This window comes from Microcaecilia unicolor, chromosome 4, assembly GCF_901765095.1.
Source record: "Microcaecilia unicolor chromosome 4, aMicUni1.1, whole genome shotgun sequence".
Lineage (NCBI taxonomy): Eukaryota > Metazoa > Chordata > Amphibia > Gymnophiona > Siphonopidae > Microcaecilia > Microcaecilia unicolor.
The window spans coordinates 189,455,822-189,472,917 of record NC_044034.1 but is presented as its reverse complement, the minus strand read 5'-3'; the positions used below and the strand labels follow the sequence as shown (position 1 = coordinate 189,472,917).

At 43.3% G+C, this 17,096-nt stretch overlaps 1 protein-coding gene across 2 annotated transcripts in view; it reads right to left on the bottom strand.

Moving 5' to 3' along the window:
• Positions 1-17,096, bottom strand: part of NUCB2 (nucleobindin 2) — a 243,995-nt gene that overhangs the window by 111,720 nt on the left and 115,179 nt on the right. For both annotated transcript variants that reach the window (XR_003941930.1, XM_030201064.1), the window contains exons 3-4: positions 8,949-9,056; positions 8,170-8,296 (exon numbers count right to left, since the gene is read on the bottom strand). Coding sequence is in view for 1 of the 2 variants with exons in the window: in XM_030201064.1 (XP_030056924.1) it covers positions 8,170-8,296; positions 8,949-9,056 (235 nt within the window). In the remaining variant the exon portion in view is untranslated. The remainder of the gene's footprint in view (positions 1-8,169; positions 8,297-8,948; positions 9,057-17,096) is intronic.

The window sequence follows — 17,096 nt, the reverse complement described above, 5'->3', positions numbered from 1 at the left end:
CTGCTTTTGTTACAACGAGAACAAAGAACTATTTTTGAATTTAATACAGTAACTCCTGCAGGACTTAATCTAGAAATAGACTTGTCTGTTTTCCAATGAATATTTAGACAATATGTTGTTTTCTTTCTTTTTAAACATTGGAAGGATGTTCTTTGCAGTTTATTTTAAGGAACATTTATATATGTGACTAATGGATGTATGATATGCTTGGTTTAAAGCATATATTTTTGATTGTTTGATGTCATGTATTTATGAACAAATGTTTCACACATGTACTCATTTGGTTTATGAACAAATGTTTCATATATGTACTTATTTAAGTTTAACACCTGATTGCATGGGTATATTCAACATAACATTATGATAAAACTACAGATTTGTAATGCCACTCACGTTTCATTCTAGTTTTTAATGTTTTTTAAGGTTTCAAAAAATGTTTTTCATTAATTTTTTAATTCATTTTAATTCATTTTTTTAAATAATCATTTCATATAGTAAATACATTAGAATATATTGGTATATTTAATGATAAAACCATATGTTTGTAGTATTATTTAAGTTTATATTTAGAATTAAATAATTAATTATAAATGCAATTTATAGACTCATAAGGTAGATAATAATGGCACAATATAAACATACAATTATAAGAATGAAGTGCTGTTTAAGCTCAATTTTAGCATTTATAAGCTTTTTTAATGACATAATAAAATAGTATATGAACAGTTAAATTTAAAATATAATTAATAGACAGTAAATAGATTAAAACTGGGGTATGGTATGTTCATATTTGTTCAGAAAATCTTTTTAAATTTGGTCATTTAATATTTGATAAATATTCAATTTAAGAGTAGATAAAAAATTGGCATATGAACAGTTAATTGAAGACACAATTTATAGATTTGCTAAATAGATTAAAATTGCAATATAGTTAGTCAATTGTTTTGATAATTACTCAATATCCTGTCATTTTATATATATTTTAAATAAATGGATATTTTAACAATGTAGGCTTTAGGACCTAGTAAATGGTTCCTGCATATCTGGCAGGCTTTTAGACCCAGTAACCACCTAAATTCATTTGATAGGATAAAGGTTAATGCTTTGTGAAGATCAGGTGTTTTCACTTAAGTTAATTAAAAAATGTTTCCACCCTGTGTGACGTGGTATTAAAAGCAGAGCCTTTTGAGAGCACAGCTTTTCATCCATTTTGATACAGAAAGTGAAAGTGCCTTGGTGCTTTGTAGCTTTTACTACATGAGACATGGGGGTAAGTTTTTGTCATGACAATAAATTGTAGGAAGTTTCTAAGTTAGGCACTATAGTATTTGCTGCCTCATGATTTGACAACTTTTATCAATTGCACAATCCTCTTGGTAATGTCTGTGGCATTATGGTTTGTTATACTTATTGAAACCCTTCTGTTTGGCAATACAGTCTGAGGTATACAGATTTTTTTCTTTTGACACTTGAGTTAAAATGAAAGTCAGTATTTTATTGCTTATGAAAATCATTTTTGCTATGTTCTAAAAGAAATATTGAAGACATTTTATTAAATGAATGCTGATGTGAGAAACATATGTATGTGAACAAAAGCCCTGTTAACCCTTTGTCACTATTCAAGATGCCATTTGTATAATTAATTGTGATTGGCAGATAACAAAATAAATGCAAATTTTAAAGGTATTTTGTCACTAGCTAAAATACCATTAGCAGTTACAAATAAAATGTACATAATTAATTGTAATTGGCAGATAACGAAACAAATATACCCAGAGCTCCAAAAGATAATAGAAGCCCTGTTAATGCTACAATATATATGTGTGTGTACATGCACACACGCACATACATATGTATATGTGTATGTGTGTGTGTATGTATGTATGTGTATGTGTGTATATATATATATATACATATATATATATATATATATATATATATATATGTGTGTGTGTGTATGTGTGTGTGTATATGTATACACATATAGTGACAAAATGTTGTTTTTTTAAAATTAAGATCAAGTAATGCCACTAGATATTATAGTTTTGGCTTTTTTATATTTGAAGATGTATATATTTATTCATTTCTGTGCTGATTTGAATGTTTTTGAAGGTTTATGATATTATCAGTGTAATGTTTGAAATTTATTGTATATTTTAAAATGTTTTAAAAAATTATTTTTGACCTGTTAGTTTAAGCTTTTATGAATATGAAATTTAGTTATAGCCAGTATTATATAATATGACCTTTTTATAAAATATATTATAAATAATTAAAATAAGCGTTTTAAACATATAATATTAATATATGAAAATTTTTTTTGTCCAAAAGTAAGGAATAATATATTGTAGAGGAATATATTCGAGTTATTCCCCAAGTTTTCCACGTCATCACTGTGGTGAGTTACCATTTTTGTTTTGATTAATTATCCATTTATTTTCAAATTACTATATAATAATATATGAGAATGTTAAAATATTAAATGCAATGTTAAAATATTAAATGCTTTAGGTGTTTATATAGGCTTATATATGTATGCTTGATGAGTCTAAATATTAATCTTTGGTTTTACTCATTATATTTAAAAAATTTTTTTTTAAATATATTATTTCTATGTTTTGTATTCTATGTAGACCTCTGACGCAGGTGCTAGTCACCGAAATACGGCCCGTGTCGGGTCTTTTTGTCAAGGCTCATTCATTAAAGAACTGTGTTCCATTTTTAAAGGCCCGTGGTGCTGTTTTTTTTGTTTGGACTTTAGTTTGTACTTTGTTCCCTCTCTTTTGTTTTATCCTCTCATCTCAACATAACAACTTCAAACCCGCAGCCTTACACACCCCAGGACACACACTCCTTACTTCAGATAGCCTAAAAATACTCGGAGTAACTATTGACCGCAACATCACTCGCAAGAGCCAAGTAAAAACCGTAATAAAGAAAATGTTTTACTCAGTGTGGAAACTAAAACGAATAAAACCTTTCTTCCTGAGGGATACCTTTCGTAAACTAATACAATCAATGGTCCTAAGCCATGCAAATTACTGCAATGGAATTTATGTGGGATGCAAAGAACAACTCAGAAAAAAAACTCCAGCCCACCTAAAATACAGCAGCCAGACTGATATATGGTAAAACACGATTCAAAAGCGCCAAACCCCTTCGAGAAAAGCTGCACTGGCTCCCAATCAAAGAACGGATGATCTTCAAAATCTGCACTTTAGTCCACAAAATCATTCACGACTTAGTCCCAGGATACATGACGGACCTCATTGATCTACCAACTAGAAACAGACTCGGATCAGCATGATCATATCTAAACCTACATTACCCAAACTGTAAAGGGCTAAAATACAAAACAACTCACGCATCTAGCTTCTCCTACATAAGCGCACAACTATGGAATGGACTCCCGTTTGTAGTGAAAACAATACATGACCACCTAAACTTCAGGAAATCATTGAAAACCCATCTCTTCAAAAAAGCTTATCCCACCGATCCAACATAAACCCCCACACCCAGCAACACAACATAATCAAAGATCGTACTGGACAAATTACTTCCTCTTCCCCTCCTGATATACTTCTACCTCATGTGACCACAACACAATCTTGTATTTGTTATCAACCGTAATGACAAACGCCTTTACGATACTTTGTAAGCCACACTGAGCCTGCAAATAGGTGGGAAAATGTGGGGTATAAATGTAACAAATAAATAAATCAGAGGCTACTATAACCCATCTGGATCAGAATCCATGTATTTCCCTTAAGATATTTGTTCCAAGTATTCCAGGTGTTTTTGTGCTCGAGTCCTTACTGAGGTCTCTCACAATAAGCATGCAACATTTATTGATTTCCTGCCCCATGCATTCCATAGTGATGTCCATACAACCTGCAATTGTTATCTCAGAATCACTGACAGCTGATAGCTGGATCTGGTAACCTTGTTTCAGCACCATGCTAGGGAAGTTCTGAAGGAAGTACCCTTTGATAGAGTGGTTACCTCCAACCCCGTATCTACAAGACCCCTTCCATTATAACTGTGGTTATAAGGTTGGGTCCAATAGCCCTTTTAATTCTTTCCAGTTCCACATCTGAATGCATATACCTCACTTCTGCCTTGGAAGTAGATGGCTTTGTTTTGGACTTCCTCTGAATGTCCTCATCATCACTAACTTCAACGTGCTTAACACTTTTATTCAAGGCTTTCCTACATGTCGCCACTGCTGGATCCTTTCAATATTCTGAAGAGCCTGTTTGTCGGATAAAAGGAATTTTCTCACTCTGACATTGCTGCATCAGATGCCCTTCCTCTCCACATAAGAACATTTGCCACACTGGGACAGGCCGAAGGTCCATCAAGCCCAGTATCCTGTTTCCAACAGAGTCAACCGAGGTCACAAGTACCTGGCAAGATCCCAAACAGTAGAATACATATGGTGCATATCCGAGAAATAAGCAGTAGATTTTCTCCAAGGCCATGTTAATATGGCCTTTTCTTTTAGGATGTTACCCAAACCTTTTTTAAACCCTGTTAACCTAACTGCTTTTACAACATTCTCTGGCAACAAATTCCAGAGTTTAATTACACGTTGAATGAAGAAATATTTTCTCAGATTTGTTTTAAAATGACTTCTTAGTAGCTTCATTGCATGCTCCCTGGTCCTAGTATTTTTGGAAAGAGTAAACAAGCGATTCCACTTCAGCCATTATTTTATACACCTCTATCACATCTCACCTCAGCCATCTTTTCTCCAAGCCAAGGAGCCCTAGCTGCTTTAGCCTTTCTTCATAAGGAAGTTTTCCCATCCCCTTTATCATTTTTGTCACCCTTCTCTGAAGCACATAGGAGCTGCCTTCAAGGAAGTTGCTCTGGTTTTTACCTGACAACTTCAATGTTCGAGCAGACTCATTTCTTCTTACTGGCCTGTCGTTGTCCCTTCTCTGGAGTTCCCACTCATAGGAACTGTGAGTGCTCTATGATGGGAATTCTCCTCTCTCTCTTGCCTCATTTCCTGTTGTTGGATGGATAGCTTCTTGACTTTATGAGACAGGCTCCAACAGCTCTAAATAGTTTGTCTCTGTCTCACTTTCAGGTTCTAAACCCTCAGATGTAGTATCTCGAATTTGTGCATCCAATCTTCACAGTAGAATCTGCATCCCACGACTCAATTCTGGGTGCTCCTCATCTTCAACAGCCCCGTGATAAGTTGTCCTTTTATCATTTCTGATTCCACCACCCAGCTAGGGTCTCTCTTAGCTTCTTGTATGGGAAAGACGGAAGAGCGCACGTTTTCTCTTTACTTCTGCTTCAAGTTGTAAACATCCTGTAGAGTCCTTCTCACCAATCTCTTGTCCTCAAATTTTTCTATCAACATTCAAAACAAATCTTGTACTGTTTTTGTCTCCCTATCTGGCATATACTTAGCCATCATCCAAGCTGGTCCCTTCAAGTAGTACATAATGACATCTTTTTTTATCTTCCTCTGGTACTCGCAGCACCCGTAAGGCCACTCTTGCTTGTTGCACCCACTCCTCCACTGTAAGTTCTCCTGGAATGTGACTCCTTCCTGCCCCAATGGGGCTCATTTTTAAAGCACTTAGCCTTCCAAAGTTCCATAGGTTTCTATGGAACTTTGGAAGGCTAAGTGCTTTGAAAATATGCCTGACAGTCTTTACCACTCTCAAGCATTTTCTCCGGCAGTATCCGATTGGTTGCCATCATCTCCTTCTGCACTTCCCTACTCATCTCCAGCAGCCTACACTGTTCTTCAAACCTTCTCTCTTGCTCCTCCATCCTTCTCTTCAGAATTAAGAATTCTTCCCGCATGTTCTCATCCTCCATGTTCTTTGGATCACAAGTTCCGGGTGTCGATAAAATTCAGAACCTTGGGAAAAAATTCTGTTTTACAATACAACTTACAATTTTAAAATTCTACTTCAGAATTCTCAAATCCTGTCCTTTGTGATGCCAAAAACTGTGCCAGAGCTCTCTTCATTCTCTACCTTACCTTTAGTCATGGTTTAACCAAGTGCAACTCTTACCTCAAGGGTGAGGAGCTCAAGCAAGATGTGTCCAGTTACAATTAATCTTTCAGCACATTGATTTGATCACATGTAAGGTTTTAGCAGTACTATTACAAAAGAGCACACTTAATAAAGCATAGGGTTTCAAAGGTTTATTCCTGAAGCTCAATAGGTTCTACAAATTATTTTTCTCTACAGAACTTACAAAATAACGTTCTTAATATTTTTCTACAGACATTATTCAAGGTCTAATTTTCAGAGGATGCAAAGTTTTCTCAAAAAACAAAAACATATCATCTAATACAGCTACCAATCATTTGTCGGATAAGTAAATTACTTCATGCACAACACAAAGTTCTTTGGCTCAGTTCTAAGTTGTGTTAGGATAGATATTTTTAGAGGTTTTCTCTTTCTTCTGCATATTTTACAGACTCAGGTCTTGGGAGAATGCATTAATCAGAATCACTACAATGTCTTTTAGGGTAAGTGGGTTCTTTGCACTGGTTTTCCCTGATCTGGAGCTAAATAGAACTTTCCAAATGTGTGCACACTTTTAGTACTTTTCCTATTTCTTTTGTAACAGTCACTTAGGTCTCCCGTTGTTCTTGGAAAAATCTCTTGCAGTGGCTAGCCTGTCGCAGGAGCAGAAGTTGGATCAGATCCCTCTCAGGTGAGAACTCCTCTCTTCTTCTGTGATCTTCTTTGTTGCACCTACTACTCCTAACAATCCAAATCAATAAAAGAAAACCCTATCTACTACAATATGCTTTCCCTGTGGTTTTTCCCTTCTGCTGTCACCGTACACACTCCCTCTCTTTCTTTTTAAAAAGTAAAGATAATTGGAGTCCGTACCTGGTTTCCCTCCCAACTGTTTTTCTGTAGTTCTCAATCACTTCAGGCACACTTGAACCCAGAACTGAGTCAGGACTAGCAGGGTTATCTTTTGGCCAATAAGGTCTTAGCAAGTATTATTTTGCAGACAGCTGTGTCATTTGAGGCAGGTTTATGGTGCTTCTATAGCTGTTCCCTAACCACTGAAGATCTTAAACAAACAAACACAAGTCCATAAACGACTACTAAATGGACTTGGGAAAATCCACAATTCCAGGAATAACATGTATAGAATGTTTGTAAGTTTGGGAAGCTTGCCAGGTGCCCTTGGCCTGGATTGGCCGCTGTCGTGGACAGGATGCTGGGCTCGATGGACCCTTGGTCTTTTCCCAGTGTGGCATTACTTATGTACTTATGTACTTCTGGACACAGTAGTTACCAGTTTTCTCACTTCAGGAATTATGTTAGCAGTACTGGTACTCCTGTCTCACAAGGAAAAAGAATTACTGCAGTCTTTCCCTGCTTAAGGGTTGTTTTTGTTTTGTTTTAATTTTAGAACCCTGCAGTCTGGCAGAGGTTCTGTAGGCAGTTCCACAGCCTAGAAATACAAATGCTTCTGAGCTATGAGTTTTCTTCCTGAACCTCAACAATTGGCTTTTATTTTATTATTTTTCTCTCTCTTAAACACTCAAGAGTCTGCTATTTCCCGTGGGACTCTCCACAGTTGTCCATAGTGCTGGCTGCTTCTTCCTGACACTTATCAAGCAGTAACTCTACAACTTTGCCTGTCTCATTCACACACAGAACAACATCTGAGCATTCCCTGACTTCTCTGAACATCAATTCTGCAATCTTAAAAGTATATTTAGGTTCATCAGAGAAACACTCAGCTCTCACAGTTTTTTCCTCTCTGGATTCCCTCCCAACTATCAGCCTAAGCCGTTTAGAATCTTACCCCAGCTAGGCAGCATTCTATGGACTAGAGCGCAAGCTCTGCAGTATGGTTTCCTTCCAGTCCAGCACTGCACACTTCTGCCAAATAGTCTTCCCAACCAGCTTTCCTTCTTAACTCCTTCCATATTTGCACCCCATGTACCTTGCCTCTGGTCACATTTAGTATATTAGATTGGATTTAAAAACAGAGAGAAATGTCATGCAATATGAAAAAAAGGTTCCAGTTTGTCTTGGTAAACCTTGATCATATCAAACACCATTGGGACCACAGGTTATGACATCATTCATTCTGAACTAATCTATGATGCATGGCGATTTGATAGGGGTGTCAGTGAAGAGCTGCAGTCTGCATGCTTACCTTGAACGGAATCCAGTTTCACTTTAAGAAGCATCCTTAACCGTGCCACTTCTTGTCTCTTAAGTTCATCCAATTTGGTTCTAACATGATGGCTCACTAAGTCTAATTCTCGACTTAGCTTCCCACTCTGTTATAAGAAAGCAAACAATAAGAAACTATATAAATACAGCCTGGCTTTAGATAAAATCATGAGGAAGAGCGCTAAAGGAGAAACCTATTAACACTTTCCAGTTTGCCTAAAATAAACACCTGCTCTTCTTTGATGAAAGAGTGGCAACCCTCATACCCTACAGCTGAAAACTGGTATCATTCAGTCTACATTACATTTTAAAACTATTCCACTGTAATCATATCAGAGAGATCATTCATTGCAGATATGAGTTCAATATATCCTGCTTCACCTCAAGTGCAATTTATTTCCCTGTTGGCTGGTACCAGTAATAATTGCTTAATTAGTGCATGCGTGGGTAGGCTGTGAAAAATTTAGCTTTGTGCTTTTAATCATCCAGAGCAGTATTAATACCTTCTGTTCAATGATTTTGTCTTCCTAATCCTTTCAAATAAACAGTACAGCAACCTTGCTGTTATTATAATCTATGTGCGTGATAAAAGGAAATATGCCAATAATAAGGCTACCCTTATACTCATGGAAGGTACCACCTGATCACCAGCCAGAGGGTTCTATCTACATCCTGACTCCAGCAACTGGTTTATGCTTCAAATTAAGGGTGAAGGCTCAGGTTTTGCTTATTCAGGCTTGATGTCCCTTTCTCACACACCTTGATATCCTCAATGTCAGCAGTCTGAAGCTTTTGTCTGAAATGATTGTCTTTTTCTAGCACATCAATTACTTCCTTGAGATAATAATCGTAGTAAAGTCCAGTATCCTGTAGGCAAAAGAAAAAGTTCAAGTAAAATATCCTTAGGCATGTTATGGAGCTCCTTGAGTACACATTTTCCCCTGCCACCCTATATTCCAAGATAAATATATTTTACTTTGTAACCAAGGCCTCCTTTATGTGATATTTCCTCTGTTATTTTTCCTCTGGATGATTTAGTGTGTAGACTGCTTAGATTGTTATTCTAGATTTATGGTACATTAAAAGTGAAATGTGAAATGTTGGAGGAGTGGCCTAGTGGTTAGAGCACCGGTCTTGCAATCCAGAGGTGGCTGGTTCAAATCCCACTGCTACTCCTTGTGATCTTGGGCAAGTCACTTAACCCTCCATTATGGCCTCAGGTACAAACTTAAATTGTGAGCCCTCCTGAGACAGAGAAATATCCAGTGTACCTGAATGTAACTCACCTTGAGCTACTACTGAAAAAGGTGTGAGCAAAATCTAAATAAATAATACTACTACTAATAATAATAATAAATAATAACTTTCTGCTTCACAGTTGCTTCTTTTATTGGTCTACTGCTCTGTCTTTGATTTTGTTATATTATAGCACATTGTACTTGCAATACTCTATCTTGAGTTAAGGCATACTTTTCAGACACTTAAGCTTATCTGTGTGATGCTGTTCATATGAGGATCAGCACAGCAGCATCCCTGATTTACTTAAATACAGAATGATGATGCAGCCACAAAAGATGTGTTTTTGAAAACTTTAACAGAAACATCTTCTCAAGAGTGAACATAGTAAAATCCAAAACAATAGCATGCCGGAAACATATATAGATGCAGGTAACAATCAGGAGAACCACTCAGAGGCAGTCAATTAAAAAGCCAAAGGCTTAAAGGGGCCCTTTTACTAAGCTGTGTAAGGGCTTATGCACATATAGCACACGCCAAATCGGCACTACCACCCGGTTAGCGCGTGAGCCGAGTGGTAATTCCAAATTTGGCGTGCGCCAAATCATGAGGCAGAAAATAATTTGACCGCGGGCTGCTTACCCGGCGGTAAACAGTAATTGGCGCGTGCTGCTTGCTTACCGTGCAGGTAGCATGTGAGACCTTACCATTAGGTGAATGGGTGGAGGTAAGGTCTTCGGCCAAAAATGGACGTGTGCTGGTTTCAATTTTAGCGCATCTCCATTTTCCGGCCCCTTAAAAAAAGGCCCTTTTCCCTTGACACAGTAAAAAAATGGCCCAGCGTGCACCCAAAAGACGCACTCGCACTACCGCAGGCCACTTTTTACCGTGGCTTAGTAAAAGGACTCCAAAGAGAGGAAATGAAACTGTCCAATCAGTAAATGCAGGGGATAAAAATTTCTCTGTATACATAAGTGAAAAGAGAAGGTAAAATTATGTATCATACCTGATAATTTTCTTTCCATTAATCATAGCTGATCAATCCATAGACTGGTGGGTTGTGTCCATCTACCAGCAGGTGGAGATAGAGAGCAAACTTTTGCCTCCCTATATGTGGTCATGTGCTGCCGGAAACTCCTCAGTATGTCGATATCAAAGCTCCATCCGCAGGACTCAGCACTTAGAGAATTACACCCACGAAGGGACACTCTGCCCAGCTCACCACCGCCGAAACGGGGGAGGGGAATTAACCCAGCTCATCCCCACACAAGTGGGGGAGGGGAATCCGTCCAGCTCATCCCCGCGGAGCGGGGGAGGGACACCACACCCGCCGATGCGGGGGGATCTGGCTTATCCTGCAACCGCAACCGCGGGAGGAGCTGACTGACCCTAACACCGCCGAAGCGGGAGGGGTACAAAGCTGCCCTACAGCCGCACGAAGCGGGAGGGAGTGCCGGCAGAATTTAAATCTCAATCCAGCCCCGTAAAACGGAGGGGAGAGGAATGCAGCAGCTCACTGTAACACAAACTCGTCTCAACTCTTGAAGAATCCAAGTGAAAAAACTTGAACACGAAGTCTTTCTGAAGTAACTGAAGACTAAACTTGAACCTGACATGCAACCAGAATAAAAACAGTACAGATATCTGGGAGGGGCTATGGATTGATCAGCTATGATTAATGGAAAGAAAATTATCAGGTATGATACATAATTTTACCTTCCATATCATCAAGCTGATCAATCCATAGACTGGTGGGATGTACCGAAGCAGTACTCACCCAGGGCGGGACATTGAAATCCCTGACCTCAACACTGAAGCTCCAAACCGGGCCTCCGCCCGTGCAGCCACAGTCAAGCGGTAATGCTTGGAGAATGTATGAGCCGAAGCCCAAGTTGCCGCCTTGCATATCTCTTCCAAGGAGACAGACCCGGCCTCTGCCATCGAGGCCGCCTGAGCTCTAGTGGAGTGAGCCTTCAGCAGGATAGGCGGCACCTTCCCCGCGGCCACATAAGCCGCTGCAATGGCTTCCTTGACCCATCTTGCCACTGTAGGCTTAGCAGCCTGCAGACCCTTACGAGGACCTGCAAACAGGACAAACAGATGATCCGATTTCCGGAACTCATTGGTCACTTCTAAGTATCTGATGATGACTCGTCTCACATCCAGATATTTAAGAGCAGAGTACTCCTCTGGGTAGTCCTCCCTACGAAAGGAAGGGAGACAGAGCTGCTGATTCACATGGAAGCGAGAAACAATCTTGGGCAGGAAGGAAGGCACTGTGCGAATAGTCACTCCTGCCTCAGTGAACTGCAGAAAGGGCTCTCGACATGAGAGCGCCTGGAGCTCGGAAACTCTTCTGGCTGAAGTGATAGCCACCAAAAAGACTGCTTTCAACGTCAGGTCTTTCAGAGATGCCCTCGACAAGGGTTCAAAGGGCGGCTTCTGCAATGCTCTTAGCACCAGGTTGAGATTCCACGCAGGCACCACTGAGTGCAGAGGAGGGCGCAGGTGATTAACTCCCTTGAGAAAGCGCACCACATCTGGCTGCGAAGCCAGGGAAGCACCCTTCAGGCGGCCCCTGAAGCAAGCCAGAGCCGCTACCTGGACTTTAAGGGAACTGAGCGACAGGCCTTTCTCCAGACCTTCTTGCAGGAACGCCAACACTGAAGAAATTGGAGCAGTGAAGGGAGAAAGTGAGCCTGCTTCACACCACGCTGCAAATATACGCCAAACCCTGGCGTAAGCAGTAGAAGTAGAGCGCTTCCTCGCTCTCAGCATAGTGGCGATGACCTTGTCTGAGAAGCCCTTCTTTCTCAGACGCTGCCGCTCAATAGCCAGGCCGTAAGACCAAAGGGGGAGGGATCCTCCATCACCACGGGACCCTGATGTAACAGGCCCTGCTCCACTGGCAGCCGCAGAGGATCGTCGACTGAGAGCCTGATCAAGTCCGCATACCAGGGACGTCTGGGCCAATCCGGACCCACCAGGATTACCCTGCCGGGATGCTTTGCCACCCGGTCTAGCACCCTGCCCAACATGGGCCAGGGCGGGAACACATAGAGAAGCTCTTGTGTTGGCCACTGTTGGAGAAGAGCATCTACTCCCAGGGATCGAGGGTCCCGTCCTCTGCTGAAAAAGCGCGGCACTTGGCAATTGGCCGATGACGCCATCAGATCTAGGCTCGGCTGGCCCCAGCGCTTCGTGATGTCCAAGAACGCCTGAGCAGATAGCTGCCACTCTCCGGGCTCCAAGGTATGGCGACTGAGAAAGTCCGCCTTGACATTCATGACTCCGGCAATGTGGGCCGCTGACAGCTGCTCCAGGTTCGCTTCTGCCCACTGGCATAGATTCATAGCCTCCTTGGCTAGAGGGGCGCTCTTGGTACCTCCCTGGCGGTTGACATAGGCCACAGCCGTGGCATTGTCCGACAGGACCCGTACCGGCTTCAACACCAGTACCGGGATGAACTCCAAAAGCGCCAACCGAATGGCTCTGAGTTCCAGGAGGTTGATAGACCACTTGCCTCTGCAGGAGACCAGAGCCCCTGCGCTGTCCTTCCCAAGCAGTGGGCTCCCCAGCCCGACAAAGAGGCGTCCGTCGTGACGACAATCCACTCCGGGGTCACCAGAGGCATTCCCGCAGACAACTTGTCTGCCTGCATCCACCAGCTCAGCGCCTTGCGCACTGCTGGGTCCAAGGGAAGGCGCACAGCATAATCCTCCGACATCGGAGTCCAGCGCTGCAGCAGAGATTGTTGTAGTGGTCTCATATGAGCCCTGGCCCAGGGCACTACTTCCATCGTGGCCGTCATAGAGCCCAACAGCTGCACATAGTCCCAAGCCCGAAGAGGAGAGGCTACTAGGAACTGGTCCACCTGAGCCTGAAGCTTGACAATCCGATTGTCTGGCAGGAACACTCTGCCCACTTGGGTGTCGAATCGAACTCCCAGATACTCCAGGGACTGAGTCGGGCGAAGCTGGCTTTTCTCCCAGTTGATGATCCATCCCAGGGAGCTCAAAAGAGCAACTACCCGGTCCACAGCTTTGCCGCACTCTGCATAAGAGGGGGCTCGGATCAACCAGTCGTCCAGATAAGGATGGACTTGTACTCCTTCCTTTCGCAGGAAGGCCGCGATGACCACCATTACTTTGGAAAAGGTCCGTGGATCAGTAGCCAACCCGAACGGGAGGGCTCTGAACTGGAAGTGTCGGCCCAGGACTGCAAAACGCAGAAAGCGTTGATGAGGAGGCCAGATGGGAATATGCAAGTACGCTTCCTTGATGTCCAAGGATGCCAGGTACTCCCCTGCCTTCACTGCCGCTATAACAGAGCGGAGAGTCTCCATGCGAAAGTGCCGCACTTTCAAGGCCCGATTGACCCCTTTGAGGTCGAGGATAGGCCGGACAGAACCTCCTTTCTTTGGTACCACAAAGTAAATGGAGTAACGCCCCTTGCCAAGCTGACTTTCTGGCACCGGAACGACCGCACCCAGGCGGATCAGATTGTCCAAAGTCTGCTGCACTGCCACAGCTTTGACCGGAGACTTGCAGGGAGAGAGTACAAACCCGTCTCTTAAGGGTCGGCAGAACTCTAGCTTGTAGCCGTCTCTGATGACTTCCAGAACCCAAGCGTCTGAAGTTATTGTGGTCCACTCGCCCAGAAACGAGGACAGCCGTCCTCCAATCTGCACTGGGGCGTGGACCAAGGCCCCGTCATTCGGTACGAGACCCTGGGGGAGGACCGGAGGGAGCACCTCCGGGACGGCGGTCTCTGCGAAAGGAATGCTGCTTGGAGGAGAAATTCCTCTTAAAGGAAGAGGGGGCAGAGGAACCCGACCTGCCCGGGCGGTACCGACGGGCTTCCTGAAACCGTCCTCTGGAGGTACCGGGACGAGTACTAGCCCGAGCCCTGACCTCTGGTAACTTCTTGCCCTTAGACGTGCCGAGATCGGTCACGATTTTGTCCAGCTCGACCCCAAAGAGCAGCTTGCCTTTAAAAGGGAATCTAGCCAGGCGGGATTTAGAGGCGTGGTCAGCAGACCAATGTTTCAGCCAAAGCCACCGCCACGCAGAGATTGTCTGAGCCATGCCTTTAGCTGAGGCCCTCAAGACATCATACAACAAGTCTGCCAAATAGGCTAAGCCCGATTCCAGGGCCAGCCAATCAGCCCTCAAGGAATGATCCGAGGGGGAAGCCCGCTGCACCATAGTCAGGCACGCCCTGGCCACATAGGAGCCGCAAACTGAGGCCTGTAAACTTAAAGCAGCCGCCTCAAAGGACGACCTTAAGGCCGCCTCCAATCTTCTGTCTTGGGCGTCCTTTAGGGCCGTGCCACCTTCCACCGGCAACGCCGTTTTCTTAGTCACCGCAGTGATTGAAGAATCCACGGTAGGCCACAGATAGGCCTCTCGTTCACTTTCAGTCAAAGGATAGAGGCGGGACATAGCCCTAGCCACTTTAAGGCTCGCTTCAGGGACATCCCATTGAGCCGAAATTAAGGTGTGCATGGCATCATGCACGTGGAAGGTTCTAGGCGGGCGCTTCGTCTCCAGCATAATGGCAGAGCCAACAGGGGCTGAGGGAGAGACGTCCTCCGGAGAGGAAATCTTCAAAGTGTCCATGGCCTGTATCAACAGGTTGGGCAAATCCTCTGAGTTAAAAAGCCGCGCTGCAGAGGGGTCATCCGCTGCATCCGAGCAGGGGATCCGTCTCCTCCAAGGAATCCGCAAAGGACCGTTGGGAGAACTCAGATACGCTGCCCTCATCTACATCGGAGGAGACAAAGTCCTCCAAGGCCTGGGAATCAACCCGAGGGCGTTTACCTCTGGGAACCTCAACCTCTTTACCAGACGAGGGAGCAGGGGCAGCGTTTTGCATAAGGAAGGCCTGATGCAGCAGCAAAACAAACTCGGGGGAGAAACCCCCCAGACTGTGCACTTCTGCAGCCTGGGCTACAGCCCTAGATGCACCCTCAACCGGCGCTCGCAAGAGCGGGGGAGAGACATGCTGCGCATCCAAAATGGCGTCCGGCGCGACACTCCGCGAAGGAGCCGCGCGGGAAGAACGGCGCTTAACTTTAGCCGCTTTTGTGCCGTCACCCAAATTAAGGGCGTTCATGGCATTAATGTCTCCAACCTCAAGGGCGGCCCAAGAAGAAGCCGTCCGAGCCGCGTGGCCGGCCAAGATGGCGGAGGCGAGGAGCGGGGGATGGGCGTTTATGGCGGGAAAAACCGCCACGCCGGAGGAAGGACCGGGACATTCATCGGTCACGAAACTGTCACCCAACAAGGGCGAATCAGGCTTTAAGACCCCCGCATCCCCTCTAGAAGCGCTCAAGCGATCCGGGGAGCGACTCTTTGCGCCCTCGCCCTCTGACGCCATATGCCACGAGGAGAAGAATCGGGGAACCCCCTGCCCGCTATAAAAAGGTAAAAATTACCTGCTTGCCGCTCCGAGCTGTAACGACCTGGTGTCCCAGTGAGTAGCTGCAATAAACGTTTAAATAAACGTCGAAATAAACGCCTTTAAGGACGTTCAAAATTTTTTTTTTTTTTTTGTTAACGGAGCCAGCGGGAGGGGGGAGAAAAGGAGGGACTTGGCACCACCAGGTTTGCACTTGCTCAAAAGAGCCCTCAACCCCAGGCACTCAACAAAACCTAAGAATTAGGCTTGGAGGCCTAGCCAGAGCTGCTGCTGTGTGTGACCACCACCTGCTGAGATAGAGAACATACTGGGGAGTTTCCGGCAGCACATGACCACATATAGGGAGGCAAAAGTTTGCTCTCTATCTCCACCTGCTGGTAGATGGACACAACCCACCAGTCTATGGATTGATCAGCTTGATGATATGGAAGATTAAAAGAGAACAAGAAGAATTAAAGGGGAAGGGGGTGAAGAACAGGATCAGAAGAACGTGGCAGAGGTCTTTAAAAAAATACTTTTGCTGTGGGAAAGGGTGATAGACCAAAGGCAAAAATACAAAGACTATGGGAAGAAAACACCAAATATTACCTCCTCTGTAAATGTCGAAGTACAGGTATAACTAAAAGTAACCAAGATCATGGGGCCTAAGGGGGAGTATGACAGAATACTAAAAAAAAAAAAATTAAAATTAAAAGCGGTACTCAGTGTACTTCAATTTATCCCTTAAAACAGTGGTTCCCAAACCTGGGCCCAGAGGTACCCTAGCCAGTTTGGTTTTCAGGACACCCACAATGAATATTCATGAGAGATTTGTATCCAGTGGAGGCAGTGCACGCAAATCTTTCTCATGAATATTCATTGTGGGTATCCTGAAAACGAGGTTGGCTAGGGTGCTCCGGGACCAGAGGAAATAACAGCACATATAGTACTGTACCACAAAGGTAGGAACAAGAAAGGCATGCACAACTGATAGGTGATGTAGTAGAAATACTACCAAAGGAAATGTGCTGTACCTTGGAACCAATGGTTCAGGGGATCATAGATTACATGATTTCACAAGAGGAAAATCTTGCCAAACATATATGATCAATTTCTTCAAAGTGACTAGAGTAGTAGATTGAAGATACAATAGATGTGGCCAGTTTGGATTTCAGTAAATTCTTTCATACTGAGTCAAACAGCAGACTGGTAAGCAAGTTAGCCTGTTTGGGAAATAAAAATTATAAACTTCAAAATAAATGGATTAAT